The 24864-nt window shown below is 39.3% G+C and overlaps 1 protein-coding gene across 2 annotated transcripts in view; it reads right to left on the minus strand.

Moving 5' to 3' along the window:
• Positions 1-24864, minus strand: part of LOC139724814 (sestrin-1-like) — an 80849-nt gene that overhangs the window by 28777 nt on the left and 27208 nt on the right. For both annotated transcript variants that reach the window (XM_071635937.1, XM_071635938.1), the window contains 2 exons: positions 18557-18622; positions 2603-2635 (listed from right to left, as the gene is read on the minus strand). In XM_071635937.1, coding sequence (XP_071492038.1) covers positions 2603-2635; positions 18557-18622 — 99 coding nt within the window. The remainder of the gene's footprint in view (positions 1-2602; positions 2636-18556; positions 18623-24864) is intronic.

The raw sequence follows: 24864 nt of genomic DNA on the forward strand, positions 1-24864 counted from the left end.
ATAATCTTCCATCATCACTGATGAACATCAATCTGCAGCAGACAGAGTCTCAAAGAAGAATAAAACAAGGATGGCGTTGGACAGTCAGAGCAAAGGGATGTGTATCTTCCACAAAGACTAGATGCCTCCAGCATGTATTACAATGGATATAAAACAGTTACATTCATCAGTACATGATCATATGAGTATGGCCCAAGAAATGAACATTGCTTCTTATTGTTCAGCCTTTTTCCTCCTTCTTTTTTGGGGTTTGTGAGCATGTCCATGCCCAGTTCCATACATCTATATCACAGGCAACCAGCTCTTCCTGATAATGTGCCAGGGCCTGAACTCGACCCAGAAGTACTGTAAAGTTGAATTGAGGCAGCTTGCTAATTCTGCAGGGCTGAGAGAGACTTGGCAGCAATTATCGCTTGATCTACATTACAGCACGGACAATCGAATCCTCCGCTGGAAGTCCAACTGCTGGACGATCTGCTGAAAAGTTTTCAGAAAACACGCTGATCATTCCAACCTTGACTTGACCACAACGCTTATCGTCAATCAGCCGCTATAAAACCAAAAGTTTGGGCTTCTCAGATGAGTCCAAACTTGCAGCCAAACTATAGTAGTGGTGTTTCCCTGAGGAACGGTGGTCGCAGACTTCGTAGTCAGTGTCCACAGGAGGCAACTGAGAATCGGCCGCAAACTCCGGCAAGCCGACAACACGGTTGAAGCAATGTTGCAGGCAGCATCTGTTCAGCGACAAATTCGATCTCTAATCCACACTTGCGGCATTATGAGACAGCGATGCCACATGGTCTGCACATATTAATGTTACAGTGGCACATCACTGATGAACCGCTCTCTCTCTTGTTGCATGCTCGCAATCAATGGTAAAATGGGTTTCAACAAGGAAACTTGTTCATATATGAGGACACAAGCAGCCTTGCTTGTCAGGGGGATAAAGTAAAAGCAGCCAATGAAACCGCAATACTTCATAAAACAACCACAGCGCATAAAGATACTTCTATCTATGTAAACCAGGGGGGCACACAAACTTTCCAATTTACCGAAAAGACAGAGGCAGGGAGAAGAAGTGAACACGCGCAATGAAATGTTCACGGCGATGAGGGAGAAAAAACAAAAACAAAACAAACAAAACAAGCACATCGCTGCGAGTCAGGATGCGAGATCCACCGCTTCTTTATCACAATGACAATTTCCTCTGCGGGTCGAAACACAGCAAAATAGTGACTGCCTGACTCTCCCGTGTCACTGTGGTTTGGGCCAAATTGGTGATGACACATCTGAGGCTGACCTGGATACAGCTCCTCTTTGTACCATGCTCTCTGCCTATGTACTCTTTTGTCGATAAAAACAGTAAAATATGTAACAGAAATAGATCCTTTCAACACGTCATAAGGAAAGCACTTAAAGGTGGAAAAGCACTGGTCTCGTGAACTTTATTTGGTACAACAAAATAGACCATGATGTTACAGGGTATAAAGACAAAAAGAACCTGCGATTTTGAAGTTTCATGATGAGTCCTCGATTGCTTTCATCAAAATTATGCTCTGGTTTCTGGGGAAAATACAATCACTTTGCAAGCTTCATCCATTGTAGGAGTTTAGTGAAATAGAAATGTTCATTATCAGGTGTAACTAATGTCTATATTGGGAGTAACTCATTTGTACAATCCTACAGTCCCTTTGAGATGGCGATCGATGGCAGGTTCACAAGAGCAAATTTGGCTCTTCTTAGGTCATTTGATTTAGCATTTGTTTGCACTTTTGCTGACCATTTTAATAGGGTATCTACAAACAGCAGCTCATGGGAGGGGGGTGGAGGGGAGGGGGAGGGAGAGGGGAAGGGGTGTATGCAGAATAGAGGGGATCCACAACAGATATAATTTTAGCACCAAAAAAAAAAGAAAAAAATAAATGACAGGTGATATAAAGTGACAGACAGACATAGAACAACATTGCAATCTCAGGTAATATAAAACAACTGCCAGATGATGTAACTGATAAATCTTCACCGCATGAGACAAGACATTTTGAGCATTCAGAGCAATGGAAAATGAGGGGAAATTTGATGAAAAGATAAAGATTTGCAGAATGTTGGGAAGAAGAAAACAACATCCTGTGATTTTTGTGATTAAAAATTGATGTTGGGCCACCAAATTTCCAGAAAGGTTATCTTTTGGTGGCCAACTTGGGCAACAAAGATTCACAACTGATTGTTATGATTCCTTTTATTTTGAGCCAATACATTTTTTTTTTCCACGCCACAAAATATCAAAATTTCAAGTTCCTCGTGGGCCCTGAACGGGTTGCCACAGAAGTATTGAAGTTTGAATAGTGATTTACATTGGCACATGTGCTGAATCTGGACGAGGTAAATAATTGATGTGATTGCAGCAGTTCATCTGAAGTGTTCACTTAATAATAATACCAGACATTGTTTTGTTTTGCTTTTTCCTCTAGTCACCAAACCCAGCTTTTACATCTTGTCAGACAGCCACTCACTCCTATGTTAACAAGGCTGAAACAGAATTCATCATGGTGTAAATGTCATGCACAGTATTTGAAATCATATTTGACAAAGGAGGTATACATACCTGTTCATCTTTTCCATTTTCAACTCCTTGGATCTGCAAAAAAACAGCATGAAATGAAAGAGAAAAGGTTTTGTTAGTCCATGACACATGACATATGATATGCAAGCAAAGATCGATGACAAACATAATCAAATTTGCAAAGACAACATAACATACTGAAAAAAAAATGAGTGTATGATATTGCCTTTCTACATTTGTTTTGAAGCAAAGTCAACACGATGATGCCAGCACAAGTTAACTCAATCTTTATGCAGATATAGTGCATAGTGCGACCCAATCAAAAAAACTAAAGTTACAAAAGCCAACGCTGTCACTCTTTCCCGATGCAGTCATCACTTTAAGACAATTTTATCAAAGTTTGTTTTGATACACTAACACAGGCAGATATTGTATTCAACATATATTCAGCGAGTCTAATTTTTCGCAAATCGGGACTTGCCGACAATTTCGTGAGTGGTTAAATTAGCAATTGTGGAGTGCAAACCTGAAAGGAGAAATGTATGCGTGCACGTCACATTTATGTTGAGATCAGAGTTAAAAATTCGCGAATAGCATCTGACTTGCGAAATTTAGACAAAAAAAAACCTTGCGGAATATTCGGCGTATACAGTATTTCACAATTTCTCGTCATCTATCAAGGGTGGAGCCGTCTCCCTTACTTTTTCCATCATGGTCAATCTAACACATCCTCCAGTTTCTTAGGTTTTATTGCGGAACAATTCTGCACATGTAACCATGGAAACGCAACTTTCTGCTCCCATGACGATAAAAATGACTTATTTCAATAGGCACAACACTCCAATTTAATTGCAATGATGTACGACAAATTTCTACACACACACCAAACAGCGACGTGATAATGCTATTCAGAAATTCCCACAAGATATGCAATATCTCAACATTTTATACTCGACCTGCATGAATAAAAAGGGGATACTCTTAAATTAAAAAAGAAATTAGGGCGGGGGAAGAAATGGAGAGAGAGGAGAGGCATGGAAAGTTGCACGTATTTCTCTGGCTTCGGGGAAAGGAGGAAGGTGAGAAGTAATTTGAAATGATCATTGGCCACACCATGACATTTAACACAAGTTTCCTCAGCTGGGCTGGCAGCGAGGCTCTCGGACCCTACCTACCGTTCCACCACTCCTCTGCGGTAAAGCCGTCAAGCGGCATAAAGCGACAGACAAACAAGTTTGACATTCGAGCGGGATGCATCCTGCGCATCACAGGTTGCCCATGAGCATCTAGTCTGATTCCCAAGCCCTCTCATGTATTATTTTTTCTTTAAACAGCCCATCACATCTGCCGATCTAACTGCACTTTTGGCTGGACTTAAAAAACAAATTTTAACTGAACTCTTTTGAAGATACTGATCTACATCACCTTGAAGATTTATTTTGTGTTTGATAAAGAGATTTTACTAAAATTTTAGCAAAGCCCACATATTTGTTCTATGAATGAATAAGTTCAAAAATAATCTTCTTATTTCATCACCCTAATCTACGTCAGAGCGTACAATCTATACATGATGTGTCTGTATCCCATGGCATACTTTTGTAAGGATTAATATGCCATGAGGTTGCAATGATCCAATTCTCTCTTCCAAATGGGGTTTCTGCTGAAGTTATGGTGTCTTTGTCATTACTTAGGACAATATTTTACAGAAACAGTACTCCTAAATAATACCAGTTATAGTGCGAGTCATTAATCCCTAAAAGTACCTAGACACATTAATTAACAGTTTGGACATTTATATGCAAAGTGAGGAAAAGAAGAAGTTGTCAGTTGTATCAGTGAGACATTATAAACACGAGCTAAGAAAAGAAAGGTCCATCGTCATACACAAAATCAAATAATAACCTGCCTTTTTTCTTCACAAAGTACCCATTTTTGTTTGTATGATGTGTGTGTGTGTGTGTGTGTGTGTGTGTGTGTGTGTGTAATTGGAATACAATGGAAAATTCTACGAGACTTTGACAGCAAAATGGAGTTTGCAAAATACTGACAGAACACATCAAAGGCACTGACTTTCCAAGCATTGATTTGTATGTCTTTGTAGGAAGTTCACTACCTTCCATGAATTGCTGTTAAATCACTTGAAATTTCCATTTATTAAAAAAGGATATTATGTGGGAGCATTTCCAGGAAAAGCATTTGTCGGGCTTGTTTGTTCCGTTGTGCAGACTCGTGCAAACAGTACTAGTATACATTTAGATGATGCATCACAGAAATAAACATAGCACAGGAAGGAGGAACCATTCTTGCACTGTTTGGCAGAGTAAAATATGCAAAATATTCACTGCAATAAAATTGTCAGTGATAAATTGAACCAGCCAAGTCCTCCATAGACTAGAGAGCAATCTTTCCTTGGTGTTTCCTGCTCATGTAGTAACACAGAAATGTCATAACCCCACCTGTGTCATCACAATCACACAGAAATGTTCACAATTTGGTTTCAGCATTACCTGTTCCTGTATAATGTTTCTTTGAAAAAACTGAGGCATATTCTGCGTAATTACATTCATTTTCTGAGTATGAATGATGAACACTATTGTAATCTTTCCCTTTTTACCAACAAGCACAAACTACAGCAGAGTAGAGTTAACAAATGCATAGCCTCTGCAGTCTCCATTTCAACTAGATACCCCATAGCGCCCTATTCATGAGTTGCCCCACTTCACATACCATCATGCATTACTGCCGGTGCGACACATGAAACGTACTGCATGGGGTATTTCGCTTTCTCGAGAGCCCATCTCTCTGTGCCATTGTTGGAAGTGAGCTGGGATAAAAGGATCTGGATACGATATCAATTTGTATCCTAAGCTGCAGCAGTATTGGACAGGGACACCGGCAGATATGGTCCGTTCACACTCACCCGAAAGGAATGCTTTATAAAAAGTGACTTTTGCGTTGCCTTTCAAACCTTTAGGCTTGATAATATTTCTCTGTGTGAATGGACCTAAAGACAGCCAAACGCGATACCAATGATAGCGGAAGCAACGACATACTGTAGAAGAGAGAGTGAGAGAGGCCAAGGTACAGGTATGATCAGCTCAATGAACCAGTAAATGATGCGACAGTACTCTGAAAGAGACGTGATGGCGAATTGACCCAAATTCCCAGAAAATTCATGCCTGAACAAGCTGGGCTTGGTAAAATGACAAGATGATGCATAATGCTTTACCGCTGAAAAACCAATGCAAGCAATGCACAGTATGGGTCGTGGCGAAGGGTGACTATCACGGGGCGATATATGAGAAATGTTCACAAACTGTACAACTGGGAGAAAGACTACTCTTTTCAATGGGACAATGGAATAGATCAATGGATCAATGCATGTGAATATGAAATCATAATCCTTACTTCAATACATAATGAATAAACTTTGCTGTTCATTATGTGCAAAAAAAAAGTGGTCCTCATATATGGTGGGACCCTTCTTTTATTATGACCACTTTGTTTTGGGATATCCCAGCCATTACAAGACAGATTTTCATCAAATAAACTTTTAATTCCTCTTACAATTGTATGCTCTTTAATATTTCATATAAATGGTTTCTAATTATCTCACAAAAAGCTAAAACCTGAACCCCCATCTCAACCAGAACTATACCACACAACTATGGGTTACTAAATGCAAAGATCAGACATAATGTGATTAATTCCCAATTGACCCCTGACATCCAGAACTTCATTTTTATCCACAAATCAAATCTCATTTTGTACATGCACTTCTATGATCAACAGTAAATCAGAGTCATTTCATAGAGGAGAGACGATTTGATGATCACATTATCATGAACCACAAGCAAAGAATGCAAATTTAGACATCAGTCAACCAATACTCTGGCTCAAAGAGAGCAAGCATACAATGGATTTTTGTTTCCCAGGAAATTAACAGGAAATGATAAGAGTGAGCTATTCATCTTTCAGAGGAATGAAAGAGCTGCTAGCAACACATGCACCACCAGGGAGAGAAACAGCTGATTAAAACTTGAACCCACGTAGAAAAAACACACACCCACCCCCATCCATTTGCTAGGGCATACACCACCTCCTCCATTTTTCCAGCCACTGCCGCTGGGGAAATCACAGATGAAATTACTCTCTGAGCTACACTGTGCATTTCCATGTGGATCCCCTCTTCCATGGATAATACCACGGGGTCATTCCCATGCAGATTGCATTGCTTAACCCACCGCAAATGCTTTTTGTGAAAAGCGCTGCAGTTATTGGAGCGCTAACAATTGGACTCCAGGTACCACTCTGATCTCGCTGAGGGGGGGGGGGGGGGGGGCATGGGGGCATCCTTTCTGATTGTTCCATTGAATGATGTAAAAACTGGATCACAGGATTGGCACATGATATCCACTCAAACCTTACCATAGCAACCAAACATCACTGCAAACACTTTTTTTTTTTAACGTGGTCTCCAACATTAAATCCAAATGACTGAGAAACATCATGCTACATGTACCATTCTAAAAGTACAATTCTGACAATTACAGTAACTGTACATGTTCCGTTTAGTGTCCTTTCTGGTACATATGGTGTCTGTACTGTATATTCAGGTATAAGATTGCCGGTACAGCTGTATATCATGTCATGATTTTGCAACAGTGTATAATTATAACTTTAAGTAACTTTACATTACCAGTAAGTCCACATCATGTCAACTTCATTTACAAATTATCATCTACATCACTATATATTTACATCAGTCTGAAAGAAAATACTGCAAAAATCATATCCAGCTGCTTAAAATACAGGCAATATCAAAACTTGTTTCTCATTGTGGCAATACATGTCAGAACGGTAGCTTTAAGACATTGTAGGCTATATTACTAGTAGAGATGCTCATTTGCATTCTATAATTAGGCACTAGCATTGGCAATCATCAGCTTCCGTGGGGTGGGGAGAAATTGCATCATCCACTACCGATTGAATTACCACGACAACCGTGATTACGCAACAGTCGTCCCATCTCAGCTCCCAGTTTGACATTTCGTCAACAGGTGTACGCAAATTTCATTATTTTGTTGGAGTGTATAATTTTCTCTTAATTGAGCCAACTGAATTACCATTCTTTCTGCAATAGAGAAACTTTTTTTTTAAATCTTATCAATCATTCCCTTTTAAATGCACTGTGGGCAATACAAACATAGAAGATTTGTGAACTGAGACATTTAATTCTGGCTAAAATGTCTTCAGTAATCTGTTGTTGTTGTTTTCTTCTTCTTAAATCATGAGATACAAACTACGTGGTAAAAAGAAATTGATAATTCAAGATGATAAAAATGACAAAAAATATACAGTCACTTACACACTTACAACATCCTCCTAAAATGTAACCCATGCATCTCTCGATGTTTATAGCAACTTGTGATTGATATCAAAACTTTCGTGTTACGTAAGCCCTATGAGTTTGTCTCCTCTTCCACACTATTTTTGTGGACTCGAGGCAAAATATGCAGAAGTTACAAGAAAGAAGTCTCTTGCAGACCTATCTCTTCAAAAAAGTTTTCACACGCTCCTATCACATAGGATGGCTTGTTGATAAAATCCACTATCTCTACAGGCACTCTTCCCCTCTAGTATCCGCTAAATAGGGTCTCCTTCACATTAATGTTTTCTCCAGAACTGCAGTCACCCAAGAAATTGAGGTATCCACCAGGAATTCCACATCAAATCACTCTGGGGTATAACTATCTACGAACTGTTTCAATCAATGCAAAAGTTATCCATGATGATCGAGGTCACTGGAGTTGGTTGCCATAGATACTGCAAATTGTGGAAGTAGTTTCGTTTACATTTATGGCCTCCCGCAAAATGAAAGATGCTTTCAATGTCTGGGAGATCATGAGAAAGATGGGATTGACCCCAGATAACTTCAATTGGACTGTAATTCCAAAGCAAAAGAGCATGAAGTTAAAAGGTCATTTGAGATTGCTGGAGCATGTAGCTCCATTGCCTGAGTGTCTGTGTATGGACAAGTTGACATGTATTTGCTATGCCAATACTTGCTTCAAAACTTTATTCCTGGAACATAAAGTCTGTGCTTTAAAACACAGTTATACAATCACAATTTTGTTATCATCGATGAATTACATGCATTATCACAAAGTTTGGTGCTGTCAGGGAGGTGCTAGAGAAGGGAGAGACAACTACTGCTCTCCTTTGAATAACATGCGCGGCACCGCCGAGAAGTTATGCGTTCAACTACAGGTGTTTACTCATGTGCTTTGACAAAAGAGAGCATCAATAATCGGGACTAGCGTTCTCACATCTGTATATATAGAAATACTTGCCCCTACTGCAATTCGCTCTCTCTTGCAGTGGTGATGGCAACAATGATTTGTGTACCTTGAATTGGAGCAGCGAATCAAAATGCAGTGTAAAACTGGCAATTTTAACAGCAAATAGTTTAAAAGCACGCTGGAACACGCTTTAGCGGAGTACTTTATTTGAAAGATCAAAATATCCCAGATTAAAAGATAGAAAACTAACATGCGGAAATGTGCGCATTATAGAAAAATATTAGGTTTTTAAGAGGGCCTAATTTTCATTTCATTTCGATTTGCGCATTACGAAGAAACTAGAAATACATGTTTATGATATTGAATTCTTTCCTAAACTATTCTAAATCAATTTGAGTATTTCATTTAAAATTTTACGGCGAAATAAAGCTTGTAATTCAACGAAAGGTGAAATGCGTTCTTCGTCTCCGAACTTTGTCTTGCAACTAGAGCGGTGCCGAGCATGACTTAAAAGTGTAGTGGAATGCTAGACATCCCATTGTAATGCCTTGAACCCAAACATATGTTTGCATTTTAATTACGAAGAGTTGTCACTCCATCTCTGTAACATCGCCTTGGTGCTGTTATCACTCAATTACCATTTCTGTGTTTGGTTTTAGGAAGAATACCCAAAACAAAAAACAAAAATACTCACACTACTCAAAGCAAATCCTTGTATTTGCCAAAAATGCCTGAAACATATCATACTTTCTGATCACCATATTCCTTGTGTGACAGGAAGATTGATTTCACATTTTCCTTTGCATGAAATCACCACTCACACAGCTGAAATGTATACTTGAGGATGTCAATTTGCAGATGATGGCATGCTTGAAATGACTTATGAACCATCAAATATGACTCTATTCTATGAAGCACCCACTCACCATCCGCTAAACAGATGCAAAATCATATGTCAGCAGCAAGTGTTACCAAGTCATAAGACTGGGAAAAGGTGAATAACTCACAAACATTTGACATTCTGAAAACAAAATGCTTGCTTCCTACGTCTCCTGTGACATTTTTTTTTTTTTTTTTTTTTTTATTGAGGGAGAGGTATGCAACTTTATGTCACTGCAACCATTCAATCATACAGCACATATTGTGATGATAAGAATAGTAAAGCTCTAACTCTGGCTGACTATAGCTATGAAGAAGTAATTTGGTATACATATTTTCAGGACAGCTCTTTCAGACAAGTCTATGATCTTTTGTCACAGAAATCTGAAGAAACTCTACTTGGCAGTTCCCTTTCTGTGTTCTGTATAAATGTTTTCAATGAAAATTTATCTTGCTACACATGCTGCGGTAAAAAAAAAGGGGGGGGGGGGAGAGACTTGAACACATTAGGGATATCAGTGTAGATCTTGGCATAAACCATGATTGAGGAAGGAATACATGAGTACTTCATGTTCGCCTGTTTTGCACACAATAACCTGCACACTGTTTTCATGCACCCTGACATCAGGACAAGGCGCTCTTTCCTGAAGGGCTGGAGGAAGATGTCACCCCGCTTTTAAGGTCAAGTGCTTTGGGACGTGCTTGTGCAAGCTGGATCAATCTGTACTGCCAAAAAGCATACATTTTCCACTTCACAGCAGACTGCAGCAGCAGAGAGAGAGAGATGGGCGAGGCCACCTTGGTTTAACTAAGACGAGGACATCAGGTGAAGGCATTTTGTCGGAGAATTCCTCAAGACTTCACAAACCTGGTCATGAATCCCCCTGATCTCTTTTTTCCAAATTGGGTATTAAAGAAGAAAGCGGGCAAGGAATCTGTTTCTGAGCCTTACAGACCGTCAGGTCTAGACAAAGATTTGCCAATGCAGGGAGCACATCTTGGGAATGAATTCAAATAAAAGGTCTGCCCTGTCACATGGCCAAGCTGAAGTAGGCCGCTGATGCACGCATACCACAGAGATAACTGGTCTCATTGACCAAATCAGTAACACTTCAAGTTCATAAATCATCACGAGTGAGCTGACATATCTATATCTGGGTTATTCATTGTATACTTTATTTCCATATCGCCTCTCCCAGCTGTCACATATCTTGTCTGCCATTAACATCTCGGTAAAACATCTCCACAGGACCCCATTGAATGCTCGCGCTCCAACTCACACAGTCGCTTTTGTGTATCCCAATCTACTGTTGCCGCACTTTTCTTTATGCAGCACATTCAATGTCTTCTTGGAGTACGTTGAAACCAATGGCCGTTGACCTAGACCCCGTTTACAGTGCGGGGCCGGGCTCGGCCGCGGCCGAGCCGCGGCCGAGCCCGGCCTCGATTGCGCGGCCGAGCCCCGCAATTTTGTCCGTTTACACTGCTGGGCTCGGCCGCGCTTTTGATTCAAACCTTTCAATATTTTGTCCTAGTGGCTCTCTGCTTGTAAACAAATGCAATTTGGTATTGTCTGATTTTCAGACCCTTTGCCAAATGAATTCCGTGGCAACGAAGTCGCCGTTCGGGCAAAGGCCTTTGCCGAAGGAAAGAATCCTTTGCAGGACAAAACCACCTTAAACTATACTAGTTTTCGACGTTGAGGGGGTTAATATCCTGAATAGCGAAAGATACAGGCAGAGGGTTTGGAAGCCAGACTAAAATTGGCCGCGCAATTGGCCGCGCATTTGGCCCAGTTTGCGTTTACACCAAGAAAAGGCCGGGCTCGGCCGCGGCTCAGCCGCGGCTCGGCCGCGGCCGAGACCACCTCCAGCGCGAGGCCAAATGCGAGGCCAATTTGGGCCTCGCATTTGGCCTTTTGCGCGTTTACACTGAAGCGAGGCTGGGCTCGGCCGCGGCTCGGCCGCGGCCGAGCCTCGCACTGTAAACGGGGTCCTACACATGCTGAGGACATGCGAATACTGTAGGCCTATACGCCATATATTTAGCGAGTCTAAATTTTTGCGAATCAGGAATTCCCGATTATTTCGCGAGTGGTTAAATTCGCCATCAAGGAGTCCTGTACTGAATGGAGAAATATACACGCGTAGGTCACATTCACATCGGAATCAGAGTCAATATTTTCGCGTGTCTTTAATTTCACAAATAGCACCTGACTCACGAAATTCGCAACAATAAAAACCTTGCGAAATATTCAGCGTATACAGTAACCATTTCAGAGATGGCATATATGTACATTGTATAGACAGTCACATACAAACTGTACGTTGTAATTTGTGACAAAGGCTGCTATGGTCTATACTCCATTAGAGAGCACATCAGGCAATATACATGTACATATACTGTATGAACATTCACAGTCACTACGAGTGTCAATATACAATGTAGTTATAGAAACATCAAGACGCCGGATGACATTATAATTTTACCTCAAGGGAGATAAAGGGGAGATGAAATACGATGATGAAAATGTTCCTATAGCAAGGCTTTACAAAAAGGGGAGAAATAATTTCAGTAGTGCATTACAGAGTAACGCTAAGTGGACTAAGAATGGGGCTGAAAAAACAGAAAGAAAAAGATTTGATCCATTAGACAGAGCTGTGATATTGACAAGTGGCAAACTGAGGTGATTCCAGTAAAGCTGCAAGTGGAAAACTACTGCTGACAACCCTGGGGATTTCAGCAGGGCAGCCACAACCTACAGGAAGGCCACAACTTCGGTCACCCCACCCCCAAAAAAACAGCTCGCGCTTTTCTACCGCTTCAAAACAAACACCTGCCCCCGGTTTTGATCTCCACCGTGGGCTTACCTTGTGTGCAGAGTTGTACTGACAAGATAAACTCGACTAGTTTCCGAAAGTCTCTGGCATAAACTTCCCTGAAAAGTTTAACTATTTAACCACTTTTTGGTGTCGCTTCCTCACTTCTATTTTGCAATGTCATCTGGTAAACAATAGAATGCAAGAGGTTGACATTTATACCGAAATAAGTTAGCATCAATCTCAACAGTGGAATGACCTGTCTAAAAGTACAGAATGTACATTTTGTAATGCATTTTTCTTCTCTTTTTAGTACTGGTATCTATTTTCTTTGTGATTTCACATGCTCGCATCCCAAGGCTTTTCACAAATGATGATGCACATCAGTATATAAATTCCTCACTCTAGCAAGACTTGACTATTTTGTTTGATCACTTTCATAGCCTTTATTTGCATTCTCAAATATTCAAATGGCATTCAAATTTGGGAGTGGTATTAATTGGCACACTGTCAAGATTGATCTAAAATATTAGCACAGCAAAGGACGCTGAGTTTATTAAAGCTAATAGTTTTCCACAAAGTGACAAAAGACATCCTAAGAAGTTTGATGACAGTTGTTTCCAGAGATTAAAAAAGCAACATATATCCGGAAATTACGTTTCTTTTTTAATACATTTTACACACACCCCTCGATGAACAAACCGTCTTATCCAACATTTATAGTATGCCTTCATACTTTTAACTTTATAGATCTACATGTAGGCCTAAGTGACTTCTCAGGTACATGGTAAGATATAATATTTTTAGAGATGTAATTTGTTTTTACTTGCTTAAAAAGAATTAATGCTATTCCTTCATAACTTTTAATGCAAAATCTCTCTTCACCGATACACACGGAAACCTTTACAATGCCTTGCTATCTCATAGATTCCATGGCACTTTGCACATTAACCCGTTTAGGACGGCTTGATTTTTCTACAACACGCATTTCCCATAGACACCTGCCCGAGTATACTCGGGACTCATCCTCAACGGGTTAAATCGTTCATGCCCTGAAAGTAATGAGCACGGACAGATCAGTCCCTGAACGCATGGTCCCATGACTGGCCCTCGGCCCACCATCACCACATTTAAAACGGAATGAACTTCCAGTGGCACACACACCTGGCACTTCCCCGGTCGGCAAGATCAGCCAGAGTGCGATCTGTCGATCAATGACTTTCAATGAGCATGGGGCTATCAGCCGGGGGAGGCATGCTTTACCCTCCAAGACGTCATGCATGAGTGCTCTTCAATGAACTCTGACACCTTCACATTCTACGGACATGGAAAGCACAATGCTCTTGTCAGGTACTTGATTATCTATTGGCAGTGCAGGCACCAGACGACTATGGACGTCTTCCACTTTTGTTCACAAATTTCGTGCTATAATGGCTTTTGCACATGACAGTCTCTTTTTCCCATTTTTATTAGAAGACCAGACTCACTTTTTGAGTCAGGTCTGCAACTTTCGTTGTTTTGCCTTTGTTTGCACAAACAAGATCCCTTTGCATCGGAGCCTTTTCTATAAAAAGAAAAGAAAAAGAAAAAAATTAAATCACATATTTGACGGCTACTCATGCTAGGACGCAAGTTTCATAATGTATTCAAATTCTATGCACGGAAATTTCCTTTAGCACACTGGCAACGACAAATCCTGTCTGTCCCTGTCTTACCAAGCAACATCTTATCGATGGTAACATACTCTATCAGACTTACGATACTAAAAAGATTCTCAAAAGTTACAGAGCAACTTACCCAGATCATTTGGAAAAGTGTCAAGGAATTCAAAGAATTTTGCAGAATTTCATGCACATAGACAAGAATTTCTCGACAACTTTCTGTCTCCATCACCCACCTTCTTTCTGCACCATGGATAAGGACCCATTGCTTTCTCACACCTGGCTGTTGAACACTAATCCAGGAAATAGCATTCAAAGGACCTTATCCCACTGAAAACTTGCAGTAATACTGAAGTCAAAAGCCAAAGCCGCTCCAAGATTTCTCCATTTATAAAGCCAATATGATGAATGTGTTATATTTATTTCCACATGAGGTTGATACACAATTTGTTTTCTTCCATGCACCCTGGCACACTTCTCGTGGAAGGGGCGATCCACTCAAAACTGCTCCAGAAGTCCCACGATCTACCCAATTTCCTACAATTTCCTGCCATGAATCGCAGTTCACGATAATCAGTCCATTTCTAAGAACAATGTCAAAAGTGCGTATTAACGCGAACAACAAAAACATTGTGCACACCGTCTCGATCTCTCTCACTCCTGTAGTGCTTCAGGAAGGCTGCCCTCTATCGACAACTTTCCTGCATGATGTTTCATCCAAAGATTAAAACAACTTTAAATATATGAATGTAGAGCTACAAAAAGAGAATTTTGCTCAGAGTTTTAAACGACAAAACATAGCTTTAAGAAAAGGAAAAAAAATATGTTACAAAAAATTTTTTTCACCCAAGGCTTATCCCTTAATACTCTTCAGTAACCCTGATGTATGAAGATGTACATGCGGTGTTCTTGTATTATTCTTTTCATTACATAAAGCATCAACAAAACATTGAATTAAAGTAGCCAAACTTTGTCCCTGCTGGTGAATCTACATGTTCACATAATTGCATAATTTCTTCACTCTGCTCTGGAGTGTGACACAGGAAGTGCTAATGTCATCTGCATCCCCACCCCACCCCTCCCATTCTATGGTAAAACGTCATGCAGTGGCCAAATTTGGGTGCTGCCACCCCGCGGCTTGCACTTTGCAAACGCCAATACGTGCGGAGATTCAGCATCTTCCTGCGAACGTGCGTCTTCTCACACGCTGCCGTCAGCGACGAAGGACCAAGGATGCACGTACAGTACGTATGCCTCCATTCTCAGACTGCATGTCTGGATGTCTCCCGGTGGGTTGGTCACTAATGAAACTCCACAGCCCCACTTTATCCATCAATACACCCTCATATTTGAGTGACGTAAACATTTACCCTCTCATTCTGCAATATGAACTCGTGCCATTACATTCTCCCACCTAGTCTGAAGATGAAGACCTCTTTGAAAGGGAAAGTGTCTTTATTGGTATGTCAAGACTATCAAAAAAATTTAAAAAATAATGTATTTGAATACTTATTACAAATTTAAGTTAACTATAAAAAAGCAAATCATTATCCACTCCTGTTTACAATATCTGTATAAATTTTGCTGCAATTGCTGCAGAAAGAACTTATCCTATACCGTACAGCATTTTCAAAATTGTTTGTCCTGTACATTTAATAAAAGTAGAATGATATAACATCATTCTATGTGTTTTTAACCACCATACACTTATAATCCAAACTCATAAAATGTTCATGTTCTAGAGTAATGTCACAACAGTTTCATGTGTACTCACAGCAGGAATGCCAACCTTTTAAATAACATTGAGTGTTCAAAAGTATTTTTACCTTTTCTGCCATAGACATGTGTAGGAATGTAATTTGGGAAAAAGAGTATTTTCCAAGAACTCTGTAGTATTTTTGGGCAAAAAGGGACAAAATATTGCCCCCCCCAAAAAAAAAAAAAAAAAAAAAAAAAATTGACACCTCTTGTCATGGTGCGGTGCACTTGTAAAGAAACGATGCCATATTTCACATCCATATCTATCTCCTTTGATGTACAAACAGGAAGTCATTTACATTTCAGCTTCCTTTATTGAGATTTTATTTGTTATAGAGGAAGTGCAAGCCACCAAGTCTAACAAGCAAACTGATGACATGGGATAACCTTTGCATCTATTCAGTGATGATTGACGTTTATAGTTCTAATAACAAGAAGAACAGAAGGAATGCTGCAAGTAAAGACCATTTCATGACCATAAAAATAATTGAAGGATAAACACATCACAGCAAGAAGCAAGAGTCCTGACAGCCAATTGGTAGTTGTTATGGTGATTGCCTTGAAAGAAAGTAAAAATCACAGAAATTACTTTCAACAGGGCACTGGTGAAATTGTTTGTGACTACAAAATAGTCTAGATTGAGTGAATTTTTATCAAATTTCATAAAACCCTGACTTTCAGACTGATTTGTGATTGTGAATCCTAGAGTTTTGCATCTTCACATGTCACAGTCACAGTCACAATAGAATATATTCTTTGCGTACCACAAAACTCCCAAACCTGTCAGACTAAGAAAATAAGAATGAGTTGGCTCAAATGTAGGAAAGAAAGGGCAGTTCCCATCACAGTGTGTAGTCAAATTATCAAGAGAAAGAAAAATTTAGATAGAAACAAGAGCTGGGAATGGTCAAAATGTAGATTCTTTCCTCCAAATTCAGAATGGTTGTGAGGTCTCGTACCAACATACATGGTGGTACATATTCCTCCATTGGCATGACTATGACAGCAGATTGGGCAACAATCACTGATGCTCGTAATTGACATTGATTAATCAAACAATGGGAGACAGGCCAAACCCGCCCTGGAAAATGACTACCCAATGACATTCAGTCACGGGAAGTGTTTGTTGGTGTAGGGCTCTACGATTTGCGTTAATTTTATCCAGGCACAGTCCCCACATGCAAGAGCAACCTTTTAATGTCAATGACATTCAAATGATTATACCACGGGGATACGGAGAGGAAACGAAGCAAGGAAACCCGGGTCAATAACATCGTTCCCGTCTCACATTTCTTTTCTCCTTCGAGGTAGCATGTCAATCTCACTTCCACTTAAAAAAACTGAGAAGGCGGAATCCCTAGTAGCTTTTAAGCGAACTCGAATCTCTTCGGGAGCCCATACAGTCAGTCACCCGATAACCCATCGACGATAGTTTTCCAGAAACCAATTATCAAAATCCTCAACTGAGGTTAAGAAATGCTTGCTATCACACTCACATCCTGAGTGATAAACTATCTGATTGATGCTAGGATTTTTGCGTGTCATTGACATCCCCATGGGGGGGGGGGGGGGGGGGGGAACAATGTTTCTGTGGAAATTCATGCTGGAGTCAGCAGTCATGTAAAACATTACATTTTTCATGATACACAATAATACAATACTCGGTGAAATACACATTCCCTCTCCTAGTTAATGATATTGAATATCAATGGGTATTGTGATTTCTCCTGCCTTCTGTAGGAGGTACAGCTGTATAATATTCTTTTTATGCTAGAAAAATGAATATATGAGGAATTTTCTCTATATTTTTCTTATTTTGCTCAATTACCATGATAGCCCAAACTGTTGCAGCATTTTTATCAAGCAAAGACTGTTGGAGGAAAATCAGACAATCGATTCAAAAGTTATGAATTTTTACATTTTTTAGTGCAGTCTTCACTGAATAAAAAGACTTCAACAGTTCATGACGTTATTATGGACAACAGTATAAAGAAAAGTATGGAGAATGCAACTTTTTTTAATGAAAAGTACACATTCCCTCAACTTGCAACAGATATATATAAGTGCAATATCACTCCCCCAGCTTTCTGAAAGGGATAAGTCAAGTGCTCTTTCATTATGCTAGAAAAGTGAAAATATCTCGAATTACCTTTATATTCTCTTTTAAATATATTGTCTACAATGACATCATGGAGAGAAGCAGTCTCCTTTTCCAGTGATGACATCCAAAAACTTAACAAATTCATAACTTTTAAATCGATTGTCCCATTTTCCTTAAATTTTCTTCCTCAAACTAATGTGTTCTACTTATATTACTGCTTTCACTTGATCTGCATTTATATTTGAGCCTTGGTTTCCTTTAAGGAAACTTACACTGTAATCTTTGATTCTAAACTATTTAGTTTATTAAAAGTCAAGTTGAATCTATTGTTGTTGTTTTGGGGGAGGATTTTCTCCTTTTTTTGTCATCCAATTATCATATATAAGGAGCACCATTTCGGACAAGCTAAACTGAAATATAAACTGAAAAATATATTGGTTGCAACATATTCATATTTGGGAAACAAATTCTCTTACCTCAGGATTTGGTATAAATGCACTCGGTCCGGTTCCACATTGTCTTGGGATTTTTCCTCCTTGGTCCTGCATTTAAAATAGAAGGAAACATTTATGAAACATATATCTCCTTTTTTAATAGACCAACCTATTCCACATGCACTGCCTTGAATGATGCGCATGCACATCAGCAAAATATAATTCATACTTGCTAACATATAGAGTAAACCTGAAGGCCCTTTGGTTCTTTTGCAAATTCATATTTCTGACTTTGTAGTGGTAATACTACACACACACAACTGGCATGTACACTCAGTACTTAGTAAATGTACATGTACCTCAGTTGACAATTTTTTCTTCAAGAATAGCACAGTACGCTGATACATAATGTTGTGATTTGAGTTAACTGTTGTACATCAATCTCATGAGGTTAAGCACAGTAATGCCAGCTAAATCTATAAAAGCAAGAAAGAGAGAGAAAAAAAAAACAATAGACAATACAAAGGTGAAGCCAGATAGATAGTCAACAAAAAGAACAAGAGTGGAATACAGGACAGAGAGAAAGCAAAAAGGGAGAAAAGGGCACACATTGAAATAGGAATAAAAAGATGATTAATGGACCTGATCATTCCTGCCGAACACAGAGTATGACCTTAAATCACACCATGCCAGCACATGACTGAAACTTGAGTCCATATCAATTACGATAAATTTCTCTTGCCTATTGGACCAAGAAATTGAATTCTGGACAATGCCCTGGATGATCATTTTTTTAAATCTATTATGATAATCACTAAGTTTTATTCATTATAATTGTTGTTGTTGTTGTTGTTGTTGTTGTTGTTGTTGTTGTTGTTGTTGTTGTTGTTGTTGTTGTCTGAACATTTTCGTTGTGTGTTATTGCATACAGTCCCATCATAGACTAATTTCTACAAAGTATCAAGCTCTAAGACAGCTACCATACCGTACCAGGGCAGGAATGGTACACACTGGCTGCATCCTTATAATTTAATTCACAAGCATGAAAAGCGCAATTAAAGTGTAACAATACCCTGAGTATTATGTTTTCTATAGCTATTTGTAAAACATACTGTACTTCAGACATTCCCTGTGCAAACTCCAAGTGTAGAACTATCAGGGAAGGTGATGATATTAATACCCCCACTCCAGCAGCTCCGACTCCTATGAAAAGAAATTGAACTAGGGTTTGATAAAAGGTTCTGTTTGTTTGTTTATTTGTTTGTTTGTTTGTTTATATGTGTGTATGGGTGTGTATGTGTGTGTGTGTGTGTGTGTGGGTGGGTGTATGTGTGTGATTTGTATTGGTCTGCATTATGTCACTTTGCATCACTTGCTTTAAACTGCAATTAGCCTTTATTACCATCAGTTGTCATCACAAAGCATGCACAATGCATGAGAGCTAGTTTGCTTTTCAAGTCAATCCTCACAAGTGACCTGAAACTATACTGTTAATGAATGAAGGATTATGTCATCTTCCTAATCCCTTTTGTGTCACAATGTCCTTCACATGGGATTATCAATTGTTGCTTCTGAGAGTATTTGCAAGACTTGAATATGACAGGTAAGTTTCTGGCAGAATTAAGTGATTGCCAACTATCCGCCAGGTTACTTAGTATTTAAAATAACCTAGCAGATACAGGTTTATATGTAAGGTGCTAGGTGTTACCAAAAAAAAAAAAAAAAAATATATATATATATATATATATGCTCTCATATTCAAATCACCTCCAACTAAATTGTACACTCTTCTCCTATTACTCATATCAATGACAGTGTTATCTGATGTATAGTTTTCAAACTATTAAGGATCAAAAGTGGGAAATGTTTTTTGTATGACAAACACCTAGTATAAATTGAATTGAATTGAACTGAAACAAAACAGATGAACATTTCAGAACATTTACTCTGAATCTAACTCTCTCTTCTCTATCTTTCTGTCGAACAATATACATCTATCCAACTACCTATCTTTCACTATGCTATAATTATGTTCCCACTACCATAGCACATGACACACTTCTGCCCGTCAAGATATGCAAAGACTGTTTGGAATGTAGGGGAAGAAACCATGAAGACGGGTCTGTGCAGTATCACACCAGCTTTAATAGTCTTAGCATCAAGCTTCCCTCATTACAGAAAGGACCACACCAATACACAAAAAGGGCAGGGAAATGTGTCATGTCTTGCACCTTTTAGATGAAACTCTGAAGACCTTAATGAGGAATTGACCCTCCAAAGAAGTCATAAGTGACATAAAAGATATATCAGCAACAGCTCAGCAATGAATGAGGCAATATGCATTAAAAACATCATTTCTAAAAAGTGAACACTCGAATGGCAGTGGAGAAAGTCATTAACAGTGTATCTCCTTGAACCTCATAAACGATATTGTCTTGTTTCATCATTAAGCTTGGACATTGCATGTTGGACATTAATTGGGAATACCTCCTTTTTTTTCTTCATCCTGCACACAAACACACATACACATGACAACTGAAAGGTTTTCTTTTAGTCTAATTTGTCAGAACGAAAAACTTCTTGACACGTGTCAATCACTGAACGAACTGTAAATCATAAAATCAGATTGATGCTTTAGTCACAAGACCAATATGGACAGGTTTATACTCTGCATTATCATTACACTGTGTGCATTCTCATTGTTCAGCAAGCATGTCAATAACATAATGACACGAATAGTAACACAAACAACAAAGATTTGCACTGATTTTTGTTTTTATTGATACAGAGATACAGTGTAAGGCATCCTTGGGTCTGCTATTACAAAAATAAGGAGAAAAATTGAGGGAAATAACTTTCGGATGTTACAAAATAACTTGAAGATCAGATTTCACGACTTTGCTCTCACATAAAGATAGCTGAGACAGGTTTATGTTGAATGTATCTGTTTGTTTGTTGTTGTTTTCTTTCGATTAAAACAACCTTAAAGGGATCGTATAGTTTTGGTTGAGACTTAACTTCAGGTTTTTATCATTTTTTGGTGAGATAGTGAGAAACCTCTTATGAAATATGAAAGAGCATGTAATTCCAAGAGGGATTCAATGTTTATTTGATGAAAATTGGTTTTGAAATGGCCGAGATATCCAAAACAGAGCAATCCTAATAAAGTGTGGGACCCACATTTTATTATGATCGTTTTGTTTTACTATGTTTTTGGATGTTACAGCTATTCCAAACCCGATATTTATCAAATAAACTTTGAATTCTTCTAAAAATGGTATGCTCTGTACTATTTCATAAGTGTTTTCTTGGTATCTCGCAAAAACGCTAAAGCCCAATTTTCATCTCCACCAATACTGTACCATCCCTTTAAATTGCAGTCACAAAACATCAATGTAATTCCTATCATAAATCTCTTACCAGGTAGTGATCACGAGGAGGACTTGAAATGAAAGACTATAAGGTCATCAGGCTACTTTTAATACTACCTCACTTCCATTCTCCCAAATCTTTTATTACGTAAGTGTGGTACCAGGCCGACCATTGACTGCTTGACAGCTCCTGAAGGCATTCCATTCATTTTCTGTATTGCTGCCAACGTGATGGCGTAGGAGCTTTTCATCACAAAGGGCTACCCACGTGGGATCACGCTGTCAGAATGGACGCAACGAAGGAAGCAATTACGTCACATGTCCAAACACCCACTCACAGCGGGGATGAATGAACGTCAGCACTCCAATGCCACGAGATGCTCTCGGCCATTACTACGAATCCTTGCCGAGCCAAAATAACTTTGCATGGTCTTGGCGTGGGCATAGTGCTTGATTGCAGACATGTATGATCGACTGCTACGTTGGGAGACTAATTGCAGACATCAACACATAGACACACAAATATAAGTACAAGATGGATGAATATACAGACATATAGATGGATAGATCTAGATATAAATAGACGCATCTATACAAGTATCTTACTACGCACAGTAAACATGAAGAAATGGATGTTCCACATTTTTTAAAATTAATCACTTTTCTGTATATATTTCCAACTTTTTAATTCACAATCATGTCCAAGTTAGTTGTTCAGTCAGTGCATGTAGTTGGTGGTTTTATCATCTCATGCGTGGGAGGACCTCATTGCTACTGATATGTACAGTGCAAACGATAGTTCAGCTCTATCACATGCTCAGGGGCTATTAATGGGTTCTCCTGTGAAAGAAGCTCTACACTGCAGGTCAGGTTATAAATGTTAATGTACATGTATGCACCATTCTAATGACTTGGAAAGGAAATGGGAAACAATGTATCGAATATTGTGTTTAAGTGTATAGTGTTTTTTTTTTTTTTTTTGGGGGGGGGGGGGGGCAGAACATGCCCTGACCTTTCAGCCACTTCAACAGAAAAACTGTGTTCCTCAAATGCTCGCACTGCAAATCAAAGCCTACGTTATTTACCGCTAAAGAGTGATTGGTGGGAACTCAGAAAAAAGTCACACCTCCCCCTTCTTGCTCTGAAATTCAAAATTGCAGAATCCACAAAGCCCTCCTAGCTCCTCGAGTAGTGAACGGATGATAATTCAACCTACAGTGTACTTGTAATCGCAATTGTAATTTCGCATTGCAATTATGCTTTTCGAGCGTTGTGAGAACAGTCTAAAAAATAATGCTTTTGAAGGGAGCAACAGTGGAATAGTAGGGCCTATTTATAATCTGGGATCCTATTTGCCTACTTGACCTTGCAGTTTACTGTTTACCATTGGGAGCAGTGATTTTTAAAAGTTCGAGTTATCACATTTGATGCTTATGTGTAGGTCAGTTGTATCACAAAACATCCTACCACATAAAAAAATTGCAATGGAGCATAAAATATATTAAAGGAGATACCACTATTTCTCTCAATAAACCATAACTGTAGACTGTTCAAATTCTAGACACAATCTTATTTTAACTATTGTTCACATTCTGTATTTTTATATAACAATACTTAACATTGATTATACTGATTACAATTTTTACATCAGTTGTTTTTGTCCCAAACTCACATTTTAGAACTAGTTTGAAGCACTAAAGCTGGGTTTTTGTTTCACCTCCAAATGGTAACTAATGGCTTTCATAAACCTATCTCAAACTTTAGATATAAACTCAACAATACGTACAGACTGAATCATACTGGATGGTAATTTCGCACCTAAAAACTTAACAATTATACAAGGCCAGAGTTTGTTTCAGCTGAGTGGTATTAGAAATTGACCACAATCACATGATTTTCCTGTGGAGCTTGACACCAATCCCCCACCCCTTTCTTTTTCCAGTCATCACCCAATGGTAGCCAGGTGTGGTAGGGTAGAGCATGGACCTAACGTTGTATGTCCATGGGTAGAGAGAGCACAAAGTTTTTTCAAGGATATGAACTGAATGGCTTATGTGGTTACTCATCCAGGCTAAGATCATGGGTCCTAGGGTCTGCTGCCCACTGTGCATACCTACATACATGTACGACAACAAGAGGCACTGTCAACCTCAGCAATGCAAGGCCGCCTGATAATGGTAGAAATCGAGTTATGTTTAGAGTAGCTAATCATCAATAGCAGCTAATCCAAATAATTGATGATATGGTCTTGGCCCCCTTTACTACAAAGCGCATTCACACTTTCGAGCGAGAGTCCCACTCGATGATAAAACCACAGAACTGGAAGAAAATACATACAGTAGTGTACAAGCATGCTAGCAATAAACTTGATCATGGTGCGACAAGACAGTAGGGTAGGCCTACATCACGCTCTGGAGGTTGATCCAGAAGCTGAAGGGGAATAGGGTTCACGTTCACGGAGACATCATGCTAACTTGCGAGTTTGCTGATTATTGATTATTGCATCTGGGTGATGCTAAACTACGAGTGGAACCCCCCCCCCCCCCCATAGAGCATTAAACCTTGAGAAATCTTGTGGTTCTAATCATAGAAAAAAACTTTAACCCATTGAGGATGGGCTGATTTTGCTACAACACGCAATTCCCATAGACCCTTGCCCGAGTATACTCAGGACTCGTCCTCAACGGGTTAAGATACCATTAAGGTGAGTTTCATTTACAGGCCAATCCAGCCTGGCAGCAAAGTCCGCCATCACTGCAGTGTCCCATGCGCGCACACTTTATAGGGAGAATGCATAAAATGGCGACAGGCTCGCACCCACCACAATATATCATGCATTCAGCATACATGCACGTGCGCAAGTGGAATACTGAAGTTGATGGTGGGTGTTCTGCCAAGTCGGATCATTCTACTGAATGAAAAACAGACTGTGTACAACATTTGTACACATGCTATTGAGACCACTATTTGCAGCAATGA

This window comes from Diadema antillarum, unplaced genomic scaffold, assembly GCF_040938485.1.
Source record: "Diadema antillarum isolate AM-2024a unplaced genomic scaffold, OU_Dant_1.0 scf00000231, whole genome shotgun sequence".
NCBI classification, from domain to species: domain Eukaryota; kingdom Metazoa; phylum Echinodermata; class Echinoidea; order Diadematoida; family Diadematidae; genus Diadema; species Diadema antillarum.